Genomic DNA, 15,126 nt, shown 5'->3' with positions numbered 1-15,126 from the left:
ATGCATGCTGCATTTTGAAGACCAAAATAATATGTTCCATTGGTTATTTGTTGCTAACTTTTCACAAAGATTGATCTTCCGTGCTTTCCTCTTCTTTTTTTTTTTATGTTGTTGTTCCCAATTCTATATTATAATAAAAAGTTGTAGCATAAATCAAGCCTAGGAAAATGCCCCCTCAACTTATCTGCCGATTGTGCAGAAATAGAGTTATTATTGCATCTTTTTGAAGATCTCATCTTGTTCATGAGACATTTAACAATATGGTTACTATTAACCTTTTTTTTTTCTTTATGCATTTCTTGTTAGTTAGGCAGAACAGTGGAGAGTTTCTTTTTACTATTTTAAGTCTGCCATCAATCATTTTCATGTATTTAACACTTCAAAACAAACATAAAACTAGGTGAGTTAAAAATTGTTGAACTAGACAATTACTTCAAAAGATAAGTCGTTTTTTCAGTTCAGCGATTTATGTAAAAATTTAATATTTCACTAATTTCTCCTCCTAATATTGAAGAATGCTGCTTATCTTAATTTCACTACCTTCAAATCAGTCGTTTGGAAATTGCTCACTGTCCTTCTATGACATTTATGGATGAAGTTTACTGCTCAATTTATTTTCTACCTGAAGCCAAATGCAACAGTTCTAAAATTTAGAATTGTTCACATCAAGGACATGTTCATTGAGGTAGAAAATCCTTCACAATTAGTCAAAAAAGGATTACTTGTTTCAGCATTTTTATCATGCAAACCTAGAATTACAAGACAAGCTCGCGGAAGTTTTCGGCCTTGGTTGTCTATGAAAGCTTTGTCTAATTCTCTCCTTTTTTTTCAATAGGGTTGATAGAAATAAGTATCAATTCAGATTCCTTTGCCACCGAAAGAATTCATCCCAAGTGCTACAGTGGTGACGGTATGTAAAGGAGGAGCCTGATGTGACGTATAATGATGTTGGTAGATAAGGGGCAATTTGAGAAGATGCAAGAGGTATGATAGTTAAGTATTAGTTTTTCTCATTGGCAGTGTCAAATGAGAGACTAATGTAAATAAGTCTTTCTTTAGTGCGTTTGGATGCTTTGAAATTAACATCTGAAGTATCTAAAAACCACATAATTTGGGTCATCGTCCAAGTGATTAAACTAGGAATTGTTTCTAAAGTAATCACTTAATTTTTAGGTGGTTGACATATTCAGAAATTAATAGAGAGAAGAGGGAGGAAATAGGTGGGTGTATGAGAGAGAAGGATAAAAATATTATCAATGGAGAGGATAAGGCAGCAAGAAGCCATCTCAGAGCCTGGAAGTTTCATTACTTCTCTTCCATTCACTCTTCACTCACTTGGAAAATGCAGAGGCTATGGATAAGGCTTTTGATTCTTATTTTAATTTACTAAATGCATTTTATGATCAGTATGCTTTCGTTAGTCGTTTAATCTATATTAAATGGTGTAGAAATCTAGGCATAGATGGGTCGTTAATGGTGATTTAAACTCAGAATTCTTTTATCTGTGTCTACTTGAAGGAGGAGACATAATGCTATTACTACTATTCATTCTATGCATGGTAATGTTGTGGATGATCCTGCTCTGGTTGCTGGAGAATTTTTAGGCTTTTATAATGATTTGTGGGGTGCTAAGCTTAAATCTGACGTATCCACTATGAATTGGCCTATGCTCCCTACCTTGAATGGAGCTGAGTGTGTCTTGTGCAGCTTGTGATTTTTGTTAAGATCAAGAATGCTTCTGGAGTATGCCCTGTGGTAAAACTATTAGGCCTGATGGTTTATAGGTTGTAAGTATAGAGGGCTCATTGGACTGCTTCGGGCTTCCACCTATCGCAAATCATTTTGTGGTTTCTTTTAATGATTTGGCTTTATTGAGTTATAGGTACCCTTCTTTGTGATTAAGGAATCGACTCCAATTTCAAATAATTATTATAGAGAAAATTGTTTAGTAGTTTGATGGCTTGGCTCAACGGTTCGACTTGATTGATGACTCTGCAGTGCGGTTAGCTTAGATGAGCAGCTCAACAGCGCGACGGCTTGAAACAGTTCTCAATAGTATTTAGTTTGGAATAATTATTCGGTGACGCACATATTGTGAAGCCTAGACTATACCATCTTACTATCTTAGTTAAAATTTGATGGAGTTTGAATGCCTCTGTATTTAAAGAGGGTTGACAATTTGTTTAGCCTATATTCTTCGGACTCATGAATGATAAAAAAATGAGTTCTTGTTAACTCTAAAATGAGTCTAAATATGTCACTCTAATCGCTAAGAAGGATAATCTTAAAAAATTTGTGATTTTGCTTAATTAAAATCTTGGTTAATATATTGAAACCTTTTTGAGTGGGTTAATTAGGTCAGAGCAAGCTCTTTTTGTGGCCGGTATGTAACACCCAAACCCTAAATACGTGCATGGCACGAGTCTACATGGCACATGTATGGCACCTGACCATTTGATCGGTTACTAACAATCAAATAAACCTATATCAACCTCATAATTTTATCCACAATATCTAAACTAAGAATAACTCAAGTTTAACTATCAACAGTATACAGATAACTCTATTTGGGCCCCACATAGGCCACAACATATCTTCAAGAGTTTTTCACAACCACATATACACAATAGTGGTATATACATAATTATACAAGTACAAAGTCACCTGCTAAAATGTAAGACAAGAATACATACACATTTTGGAGGATGTCCACTAATACATCAGATAAGATAACTCATCTAGCATATAACACTAACCACACTCTACTCCTCACTCACTGGTAAGGCCTTTAAGGGAGTATCCTACTCCACTCGTTCCCCTGGGTTGTTGGAAAGGAGAAAACAAAGAGAGTCATGAGCTAAAGGCTTAGTGAATAGACCTTACCCCGAATCGGTGAAGCCAAAAGAGCATCATGCCATGAATGAATATGTGAATGTATCATCAATAATATAAATGAACAGTAGATAACATGTCACGTCATAACTAATAAAATATGTAATCCTCGATAATGTATAAATAAATCTCCATGTTATATCATCATCATAACTCTCTCTCTCTCAAATATGACACAAGATGCATGCCGATCATGGCCATGCTATGATATTAAATACAACCATATATGATGCATCTTGATCACTCGATAATTAGGTAACCAAATGATAATGAAATCATATGCATTTCTCAACATCACAATCATTACCGACACCTCGATATAATATCATCATATTAGACCACTGTGCACAGTCAACACCCAGTACCTGGTCTCAACATCATGCCCGAAGGCTCTGAGCATACTCTGTCATTCGCAAGGAGTATCTCAAATATAACCATACCCTGCCATCTACTAAGGGTATCAACATCCATCCAGACCAGGCACCCTTCTAGCTGATAGAAATCTCGTAAGGATAACTCGCCACATATCCCCTAGCGAATGACATGTGTCCAAATGTCTGCTGCGCACACAAACTAACAACCTCGGACGTAAGGCCAACAAGACCGCGACTATGTCAAGTGATCAATCATCCACCAAGCGCGTCCTAACCCTCGCGCCCACTCGGGTATCCTCACGCTTTTTATCAACTATCCTATCAATCACATTTCATGTTTTCCTTCTAAATGTCAGATCATATGCATATATCCAGTATGATAATAAGTCAATGTATAACAGAAATTTAGGTGGAATAGGAATCAAGAGAAAATGATGCAATATAGTCTCCAACTATATCGTCAACATATACATACTCATGCTAATCTATCACATGCATACTCATGCTACAAATCAACTCGGTATACAATCATAATAGTATAATCATCTCTAATCATCTCTATATATATTACCAATGTACTCATATTCCAGATCTGCATAATCAAATGCATGATAAAATATGCTCGACTGTAATCATCTCTAGATAAAATTATACAATAATGTTGGAGGCCAAAACATGCATGTACATAATATATAATATAACATAATTTGAGAAAGACGTCTAGGGATAAGATAACTCACCATCACTATAATTACCAAACAACCACTCATTCACGTTGCTACGACAACGATCAAGCCTCGATAGCTAAGTCCATGGGGTCTTGAACAGGGGGGTCGGAATCTGAAATTATTTAAGTAGTACAATGTTAGCTGTTTATCTGATTAAAATTCGTTCATGTAATAAATAATAATTTAGAAGGTTTTAGAATTTCTGCTTATCTTTATAACTAGTTAGATTTTTAATTACAAATAAAAATAAAAATATAAATATAGATGAAAACCTAACTATAATTATATCTTGATTAATTAGAAATTACTTTATAAAATAATAAATAAATACATAAGCCTAGTATTTTATTTGTTACAAAAATAATAATATATAATAAATTAAGAGAATTACTTAAAATGTATATCATAAGAATATTAGAATATAAATCTAATAATTATAATTTACAAATCTATCTATTAATCTAATATACATATAAGTAAATAACTAACTAAATAAATATAAGTATTACCTATATTTATGTGTAATAGTTTATAACCTAATTAATTATTAATTAAGTATAATTAACAATAATCATAATGATGAATATGTATTAACATAAATAATGTCTAAATATATTTGTATTAATTAAGACAGAAATACCTAACTAAAATAATAAATAATAAAAATTAATAAAAAAATAAGGGATCACTAGTACTAGTGCTGGGCTTGGCCGGCCCAGCACTGTTGCAGAAAATAAGAAGAGAAGAAGCATCTGAGGAAGAAGAAGAAGAAAGGAAGAAGGAAGAAAAAGGAAGCAGAAGAAGGAAGAAGAAAAGGAGAAGAGAAGAGAAGAAGAGGAGGGAGGTACAGACCCGGGCTGGCGGGGAGGGCACCGGCCGCTGCTAGCTAGCCAGCGGCTGGCCTCTCTCCGGCGGCTCGGCTCCGACGAACCCGACCTCGGGCAAAGAGAGAGAGAGAGAGAGAGAGAGAGAGAGAGAGATCTCACCGGCGGCGGCGGCTCTAAGGAAGATGTCGGTATAGAGAGAGAGTAGAGTGAGAGGGTGGTCGAGAGTGAGAGAGAGAGAGAGAGAAAGCGGTGGAGGAGGGGTAGCGGCGGTGTCGGGGCCCGCTGGGGCCAACGGCCGCGGGCGCGTGGCGCCCCACCATGCAAGCTCGTGAGCAGCTTGCATGGGCATGAGGCCGGCCACAGTGTGGCTGATCTCGTCGTGCCCATAATTTTTTTTTTTACTTTACTTGGGTTATTACACGGTAAAAATATTGGTGATAATATTCTAGTCACCAAGAGTTGGCTCACTCGGTTAGTATTGGTAGATTTAGCTCCTCATGCTAATAGTAAAACTAAAATGAGAAAAAGTCTATGACCGACTTAGCTAGAAGGCTATCATTTAGACTCTTAACTATATGAGTTTTCGTAGCAAACGGTGTGAGTGGATTTTTACCTGCATCTCTTCTCCCAGTTACTCGTCTTAATTTATGACAAACCGAGTGGATTATTCCCAAGTTGTTGGATTCGCTGAGGAGACACATTATCTCCTTATTTATTCTTTCTTTGTTCTCAAGTTCTATATTGCCTCCTTAATGTTGTGTCTAGATCTAGGTTAATTGTGAGTTTTCCTCTTTCTAACAGTCAAGAGGAGTCCCTTAATCATCTCTCTATGCTGATGACATTTTGATTTATTTCTCTGCCAATAAGAATACTGCATGCTAGAAACATTCATCCTATCTTAGGACTCCTAATACGTTCCTTTGCGAGAAGAGTGTGGACAAGTTAAACCTTCACCTTGTTAGATGGGACACTTTGTTAAAAATGTGTACAAATTCTTAAATGATCATGATGCTAGAGGGGTGCGTAGTAAATATGTCAGCCCATGACCTTCATTTGGAGCTTCGCTTTATTAAGGTTCTATCTATCCTTTGGATGAGTTATATCATCATTTACCTTTTGTCTTTTCTTTGACTGCATCTCTATTAACTATGAGGTTATCACCTTCATTTCCAATGGGAGTTGAGATCTTCTCTGCCTCTTGTATTGGATTGGAACGTTTGTATCAGGTTTGCATCGATTGAGAACGATTTTTGTGCATTCGAATATGGTCGGGTGCATTCGAACGCAAACGGCGGAAGTCCACTAGAATTAGGGTTAATAATTATTATTTTGGCTTGTTGGCTAGCTTCTATAAAGGTGTGGATGGCAGCCAAAATTATTATGCTGAATGAGTATTGGTTTTTTTTCTCCTCTATCATCTCTCTAGTCTCTCTACCCTAATCTCCCTCCTCCCACTTCACCAACTAGCCAACTCTTTCGTTGGCAATGTCTCATCTAACTTTTAATCTCCCTCGTCTGTCGAGTCTTCCCTCTTGGGATCTTGACCACTTTTTCCCCTTTGTCATTATCTCTTAAACAATATCAACAATTCATCCTCATCTTCATTATCATTCATAATCCTATCATCCACTCCACCCATCACCACCATTATAATTCGCACTATATCGTATTTTCGTCATAGTTGTAGTTCGAATCTGCAAAGGGCGTAAATATGAAACGTAGATCAGGAAGTTACGGATCGATCCCACTTGGTTTCGTAATTTTCTAACTACGGGAGAATATTTTTCCTCGGTTGTGCGGATTGCTTCATGTGATAAATTCAGATCTTGAAAGAATCATTATGTAACTTATTTGTAAGACTCTTTTTAGGTTGCCTGGTGTCCATGTCAGCGATGGCTTAAACACGAAAAACCTTTATGCCTTTCTCAAAGGCCCAAGAAGGCAAGCTTGGAGTGGGTGAAAAAGGATTTGGTAAGTTGCTTGTCCTCCTAAGTCCAAGAAGTTCTTAAAACATCTCTAATCGGGCTCCAAAACTCTAAATTTGGAGCTTGGTGGGGCTCCAAATTTGGAGTCGGCTACCGTGGAGCTCCAAATTTGGAGCCCCATCTAAAATTTTAGAGCCCAGCTTTAATACTATTTAACTCTTAGAAATATCAATTTTGCTTAAATCCAAAAATTTAAATTTCATTTGTATCCTTTATTAAATAATATAATTAAATTGAATATATAATTAGTTTTGCTAATCAATTTTTAATAAAAATAGCACTATTAGAATGCTCTCATCAAGATTTTTAAAATAAGTCTAATATTAAATTATTTAAGTTATTTTAAATATTTTATTTTAATTTTGTGTAATATAATTTTGATGTTTTTAATTAAAAAAATAGTAATTTAAAATTATTTCTGAGATTATTAAATATTAGAATTATTATAAAGATATCGATGAGAGTTTTCTAATAATATATTTTTTATTAAAAAATAATAACATTAAGATGACTTATTAAGTGATTTAAAAATATATATATATATATATATATATATATATATATATATATATATATATATATATATATATATATATATATATATATATATATATTATACTAATTAAATAATAAATATAGAGCCCTCCATTGAAAACTCTTACGAAAGTTAGGCCATGGGAAAGATTTCCTACCATGATCTATCTACCTATACAAAATGAAAATTATCTTTAAGCCCCTTTGTCCAATTTGTAGGATGTGGAGCTCAGCCATGTTTTCATTTATAATCAACAAAATGATCAACAATTTTCATATTCTAGCTAGTTCTTAAGCACTACAGAGATGCCACTCTTTTATAGCAAATGGAGATTACAGTTACGTAGATTAGGAATAGCACCTGATCAACCATTTCAGACTTCCTATAAATCCATCAAGCTCTTAATTTGCAACAAAAGAATAGCCACTTATAAAGCAAAAGAATAGAGCACCCAAAAAAAAAAATTTAATTAAAAAAGCTTCCTGCTGCTGCTGAAAAGGAAAGAGAGGAAAAAATTTTTAGATAATAAGAAAAGCTTATCACAATATTGCTCACTGACCTTATTTCTCATTGTATACAAATCTCACATTTCTGAAGTTCTGAGTTAGCTATTTAAAATTCAAGTCCCTAGGTCTTAGAAATTATTACAACATAACATCACTGTAGTCGAAAGATATCAATCTAAAATATATCATCCAGAAACAAAATGCAGATTTGTTAAGGATAATAGAATTGGACTTCAAGAATAAAAGAAAATTCAGTATGCAAACGATTTTTCATGAAAGATGCCATTGAACTGTAACAAAGAAATACATTTGGTTGCCGATTAGCTTTCCCCCCTTTTGCGATGCCAACAGACTTTTATGTAACATCCACAAACAAAGTACATGATTAGCAAAGATAAATTAATGCACAAACCAATTACCCAAACATGACCAAGCTACGTATAAGGTCAAAAGTTACCCAGCCCATAGTCTTTCCAACCTGTCAACACTCTTTCGACCTCGGTCTAGCTGATCCATGTTCTTCCTGGACTTCTCAATGCAATCTACACTCCTCCTAGACTTCTCAATATGGTCAAATGAGAACTTTAGTTTGTCCAACTTCTCCACATTGCTGTATCTGTAATCATTACTTCTGAACTTCTCTATGCTAGGCCTTGATTTGTCTCTCCGATCTGTGCTCTTCCTCGATGGTTCAAAACAGTCAGTGCTCCTCCTAGAAGGTTCAAACCGGTCTGTGCTTTTCCTCCAAGCATTCCTGTGGGATGGTGATCTTTCGACTGTAGATATGAACTTCTTAAGATGTCTAATATATTCTGGAAAGAGTTCCAAGTCGCAATGCTTTCCTCCTTTAAGCCACAGTGGTTCGTATTTCTCCTTGCAAAGTTCCCAAAGCTGCTTACCATGCGACCAACTCACAACTTCATCTGAGGTTCCCTGTCGATAAAAACAGAAAAGGATGATTAGTAGTGTATCAAGTCATAAAACATTTTTGTGTCAAGGAAATCTGAAGATGGCCTATATGAACCCAGAATGCATCAACCTTAAGTGCAGACACAAAGAGTTTCCAACTTTCCATTAACATTTACTAATTAAATCCAATAAAATATCTAAGATTGCATTGTCTTATCATATACCTATTTGGAAATCCTTAATTTTGAAGTTGATACCATGATAAATGCATTATAAATATATGGGAGATGAATTTAATGTTCCCTAAGCAATAGCGACATGTTTGTAAAGGTAAACTAATTGTAGGACATGAAAAAGGCATTCTGAACATAATACGCTCTGATCTAATTATCAACTCTGCAACTACATAAGTATACAAATTCTCTCAAATCTCAAGAAATGTATGCATTGAACAGTCAAGTGCTAAATTGATAAATAACACAACAGTAGTACAGTACTTGTTTTGCAATTCAGTTTGCAGATTGTCGAAGTTACTTGATTTTTGTATGGAAGTGTCTTTAGAAGATAATGAAAGGTATGGGTCATCAATTGGAGAAAATCATATAAAGCATAAACTAAAAGTTCCATAAATATTTTATGTTTGCCAATTCTTAAGTCATACTTATCTCCCGTCCTCTCTTTCTTCTAGTTTATCATATGATCTTTCCTGCAAATTCTATTATCATTAAACTAAGATCTTATATTTCATTAAATCTTGCTACATAATCAATGATGCTAGTAGATTATTCCCAAATGCAATAGTTTCTTACATCACTAGTTATGTACACTGCGTTCTACAACATTCTATTCTTTTAATCTTAGTGAAATTAGCAAAATTTGTACTATTGAAAATGCAAATCACAATCTTGTAAAATTCAATGCATCCCATGATTTACAACTCAAACTGTTCCTAACAACTTGATGCTGCTAAGAACCATCAAGATGGTTACTGGTAATTGTTTTCAAGTGTCAGATTATAGCAACCAAATTGTGACTTATAGAGACCCATTTTTCTCTTAGGAAACTGCAACAGAATAATATCAAAATATTTAATGAGCTTCATCTGATTGAAGCTATATGTTTCAAGTTGAAAGGCAAGGGGTGTTACTATTCCAACAGAGAGTCAAGAGCTAATGATTATGTAATAATACTGAAAATAACAGTCTCTTTTTTCAGAGAGAAAAATAACATTTGGGTCATTGGAAATGAAAACGTGAATTCTATGACAAAGAGGTCACACAGGTTTCAGGAGGGAAACTTGGAATTTAAAGATATTAGGCAATAAGGCAAATGAATGAGACTACAAATAAAGTTGCAAAGTCAGCAGCTTACATAAACACTTTTAGTTAGACAATCTGGAACATTGGAATGAAAATGAAGGTCATTTCATGAATCTAAAAGCAGCAAAGATTAACAAAGAAGCTCCGATTTAATCAAATACATTTTGAGAGGAGACTATTGAACATAAACACAAATTGGGTTTGAGACTTCAAAGCCACTAGATTTTGTCAAACAAGGAGGAAAATCATTAAGAATACATATTTATCAACAAATTGATCTTATAAAACAACTTTGCTTTACCAAAAACGTGAACATTGGCACAAAATCATGCTACTTTATTTAGTAACTAGAAGCTTGCCTTATAGCATGAGATCATAACAAGCAAATACAATCTAACATCAATAAGTAACTTATAAAAAATGCTTAATTATCACTCATTAATAGTTATAACATATTCAAGTAATATCGCTCTTCTATTATTTTTCTTAGTATTATACCAAGAGGAACATAGAATGCTAGGATGGAGATACTTACATGGATTATCAGAACAGGACAATTGACTAGCGGGATTTTGTCGATATTCTGGAAAAAGGATAGAAACAAGAATTTAATAAAACCCTATGGGACATGCAACAAGTAGAAGACATATGACTCAAAGTTAAAGAGAAGTCTTAACCTTGTAGATGTCAAACCAGTATGTGCGTTTCACAGGATACATGACTCTTAAGCCTGACAATATAGGACTATGCAAAACAACTGCTCGTAAGCGAGGCAAGCGTGTGGCCAGATCCACAGTTGGCCCACTTCCAACAGATTGACCATATAGGATAATCTCTTCTTCCTTAGCACCATAGTTCTCTATGAGGCACTTGTAAGCAGCCTCAATATCAGAATATGTGTTCTGTTCAGTTGGCTGAAAGTAGAAAGAGAAGATTTGGTTTATTACAATATAAGTAACGCTCAACCAGTACATGACTGTAGAGTGGCACCAGAAATAGATCAGATAGAACTTCAACAAACCTTTCCAGATGATTGGCCATATCCAGAATAGTCATACCTGCATGGGGATGAAGAGTTCATCAAATTGCAAGCATACAACAAAAGTTAACCCTTAATATGTAAATTATGGTGTCTCCACAGAGGATAAGCAACACATATTGCAGAATTTATCTAGTCCACACCACATTTCTTGCAGGAAGAGTACTCATTTTTTATTATGCCTCATAAATATATATATATATATATATATATATATATATACTTGGATGCATTAGAGTCTGGTATGTCGCAGTTAAAACATCTATAAAGTTTACACAAGTAAATGTGACTCTAGAGAAATGGCTTTTTGTATAAGATCCTCTATGTCACAGTGCCTTACAGAAAACAAGGCGAGATTTTTCAGTTAAATGAACAAATATCAAACATGGAAAATATGATAAAATTGAAAGCAAAGATCTTTGCCACTCAAGAATAAAACATATGACATTGTGAACATCAACCAACCGCCCAGATCTACATTAGCATTATACGATCAAGCACTTACAAAGATGCATATACGATCAAGCACTTACAAAGATGCATATACGATCAAACACTCCATTAGCATCACCATGAAACAATCATATTGCACTCTAATTCTTACATGCATCATCATCTTTAGTAAACTGACAAGATCACTTACAGAGTTATAGTTTGCATGGAACCATGGATAATGTGACTTCAATTTAGACTATTCACAGTTCAAGCTCTCCTTTGTGATCCAAATTAATTCATTAAAGACGTATCGATTTGCATTGATTAAACTTAAGTATACTACCCACAAAGTTTAGATTCAATTAACAAGTATGCATCTTGTCAGACAAAGGTTTTCATTTATCAAAACATCCATCCAAGTTAAGTAGTTCTCTTAATTGGCCTTCTCAAGGAGTCCAAGGCAATTTAGTCCTTCTATGACATTTTATGCCAGAACAACTGCAGTTCGTTACTTATAACAAAGTATAAGATTATCTCTTGCACCCTCACAATATGATTTTCTATCCTCGCCCTGAAGAACAAAACCTCGTCAGTTATATTGTTTGTCATCTTATCAAAAGGACATGTCTTGCATAAGATTGACTCCATCAATTTAACATTTCTTTCCAATTGTCAAAACACATCATAAGTAACATACTAATTATAGATTTTCCATGATGTCATTAATTTCCGAGTCTTTATTCAATCAAAGCTTGTTACGGTTCAACCATATGGGTTAAGTCGAGTTAAGTTGAGTCAAGTCAATTTAGTTAGTTAGTTGAGTCGAGTCGAGTCAAAAGATGTCCATGGCAACCACCAAAGTACATCTACTTCTGTATCATCATAAATATGTATTACATGCTTCCAGTTTTATAGTTTATATCAGCTTTTCTAATCCCTGGTTCAATATGAATCTCCACTTTTTGGATTTAAATAATTAACTGACTTACCATTTTGTTTATTACTGCCTTTTCATTATTAATACAATGCTTTATGAGACTATTTGTTCATTGACCAAACTTAGACATACCTGCCAGAGCTTAGGTACTCATGGCATTCTAGCTAGCCTATTGCTGCTTATTGTTTTTGGTGAATTCAAATGACAAAAATGCAAAGCAAGTTAGTGTGAAACAGTCTACATGTTTTGGATCCTCCAAATCCTTCTTAGAACCTAACTGCACCAAATGCTGCAAGAAGAGGATGACAAAATTGAAATCAAATAACTGTAAAGGATATTTTTTTATATTTCTGAATGGCTCATTAGTTCCAGTTGGCACAAAGCTCATCATGTGCATAACAATGCAAATACTCTCAAGCAACTTAATATACACGCAACTTAAGCATCGGTAAGTTTCTTCATGATTGCCAACTTTTGAGTACTTCTAAATCAGTATTTTCATGATTGGAAGATCATTGCTAAATCCACCAAGATCTAGAAAAAACCCAAAACTGACAAACAGCTAACAATTTGACAGTTAAGAGTACCTTCACAGAAATAACTAATTACCATCAAGAGCTGGCGGTAATGAAGAAATCAACCAAATGAAATTAAGAGAACCAACTTGCAAATCAGTTTAACAGCCGCAGACACCAATTGCGAACAGCCAAATGCAGCAGGCATTCAACTCCTCCTTACAGGAACAAGAAAGCAATCACATAGGGGATAAAGATGGAAGCAAATAGATTACGACTTAACGGATAACAAATCTACATTGATGAGCTCCAAAGCTCCACTTTTTATCCAACCAATTCCAGCAAAAGCAAACTCTAAGAACATTTCAGCTATAGATCCAAAACATACAGAGATATTATTCGAACATCAACTACCCACTTAGAATACTATAATCCACATTTAGGTAGAGATATGAAAAAGAAAGCAAAATGTGCATATGAACTCCATAGCACTGAAATCCGACTGCAGATCCACAGCAAGTAAGTCCACTGTCTGATCAAGAAACGCTTTTTAACAACACCTAAATGCTCAAATAAAGACCAACATGAGATTCCACCCAAAAACTCCAAATTCCCTAAGACAGGAAAACTGAAAATTAAACAACTAAAACAACGAACTAGAGCAATCAGAAGCTTCTCCCAAACCAACCCTTTTCAGCAAAACCCAATTGTCAAAGCAAAGAATTACCTCAAATTTCACCCAGAGCTCCAAATTCGCCCAAAACAGAGAAACTCGACAGATTAAACGACAAGGTACAGCAAGAAACAACTTTGAACAAAATTCAAATGTCGAAACAAAGAATTACATCAAACTTCATCAAAACCTCCAAATTCGCCCAAAATAGAAGAAACCAGACAGCTTAACAACCAAATTCTACCAACTAAAAGATTCTCCTACTATAATATTCTCAAATTCCTACTCAAAACGCCGAAAGAACAGCCAAAAAGACAAGAGAGGGAAAGGAGAGGAAGCAAGTACCCCAAGAGGTTGACCCGGAGGTGGACGCTGAGCTCGAGGAAGAGCTCGTACATCTGGCCGAGATCGGCGGCGTTGCCGTGGGAGTAAAGCAGGGTCGACGCCGCCATGGGGTTTCGGACGTACATGGCGACGATCTCCGTCCCCCGCCGCGTCGGCAGCCGCAGAATCTCGACGTTCTCGCGGTGCGGGAAGCGGCTGAGCGTCACGAGGCCCGTCGCCTCCTCCGTGACGAGCTCGTACGACGGGGGATTCGGCGGGAAGAAGGCCATCTTCGCCGCCATTGATGACGTCACCCCTCCCATCTCCCCCTCCTCCTCCCTCCCCACCTCAACTCTTCCTCTCCCTCTCTCTCTCTCTCTCCAGTTTCTCTCTCTACTCTCTTAGTGCTTGAGAGAGCGAGGGAGATAGAGTACGGCGGACAGATACTAGAAATGGGAAGATGGATATGGAGGATCGATTCGTGGCTTCTTCTTCGTCTTCTTCTCTCTCTCTCTCTCTCTCTCTCTCTCTCTTGTTGCTGTAGAGTACTTTAATTTTGATGCAGAACTTTTATTTTTCCGAAGGAAAAGAGGAGATAGAGAGATGGAGGAAAAGAAGGAATTGTCTATTATGCCCTCATCTTTATATTCTATTAGGAGATTTTGTTTGTTCTTTTTCTTTTTCTTCTTTAGCTTTGGAAAGGAAAAAGGGAGTTGAGTGCTTGGGTGATTAGAAGTTAAAAAATACAAATAGAAAGAAGTTAATAATTGAGTTTGGGAACTTGGGATTCAGCTCTTCGATGCCCTAAACTGGTGTATGCTTTCATGTGCCCCTAAGCCCTAAGAAGAAGAAGCCAATTCATTAAATTTTTATACAATTATAGTTTTTTTATATTCTCTTTTCTAAGCTTGATTAGAGTTGTCGGATATATGCAATCGATGTATTAACGAACATCTTATAAATTCAGACTCCCCCAAATAAGTTAGCTGTCTACAAAAAGGACAATTTTATTGCTACAACTAGGTCTTCGAATTGGAACGGCGCGCAAGGCTAGCACCAAATTGCTATATGAAAGCAACTACTCTTGTAAGATTTTTTGTCATAAGATATTTGACATGACATAGATTA

General features: G+C 35.5%; 1 protein-coding gene across 1 annotated transcript; it reads right to left on the bottom strand.

The window, feature by feature from the left end:
* Positions 1 to 8,097: 8,097 nt before the first annotated feature.
* LOC140801909 (uncharacterized) lies at positions 8,098 to 14,578 on the bottom strand. Its single transcript, XM_073157277.1, has 5 exons — positions 14,020 to 14,578; positions 11,097 to 11,133; positions 10,753 to 10,989; positions 10,611 to 10,658; positions 8,098 to 8,780 (listed from the first exon to the last, which is right to left on the bottom strand). The coding sequence occupies exons 1-5, from the start codon at positions 14,319 to 14,321 to the stop codon at positions 8,301 to 8,303; spliced, it is 1,104 nt and encodes a 367-aa protein (XP_073013378.1). The 5' UTR covers positions 14,322 to 14,578; the 3' UTR covers positions 8,098 to 8,300.
* Between the last annotated feature and the right edge of the window lie 548 nt (positions 14,579 to 15,126).

Source organism: Typha latifolia, chromosome 15 (assembly GCF_019914945.1).
Source record: "Typha latifolia isolate L0001 chromosome 15, TyphaL0001v2, whole genome shotgun sequence".
NCBI classification, from domain to species: Eukaryota; Viridiplantae; Streptophyta; class Magnoliopsida; order Poales; family Typhaceae; genus Typha; species Typha latifolia.
This window is presented reverse-complemented; position numbering and strand designations above follow the sequence as displayed.

What these genes read in the sequence shown, in the direction of transcription:
- LOC140801909 (XM_073157277.1), bottom strand. Translation starts at nt 14,321, where the DNA reads ATGGGAGGGGTGACGTCATCAATGGCGGCGAAGATGGCCTTCTTCCCG. An exon ending in ATGGCCAATCATCTGGAAAG is followed by an intron (nt 10,990 to 11,096) that starts GTTTGTTGAAGT and finishes TTCTACTTTCAG; the next exon opens with CCAACTGAACAGAACACATA. An exon ending in GTCCTGTTCTGATAATCCAT is followed by an intron (nt 8,781 to 10,610) that starts GTAAGTATCTCC and finishes TTTTATCGACAG; the next exon opens with GGAACCTCAGATGAAGTTGT.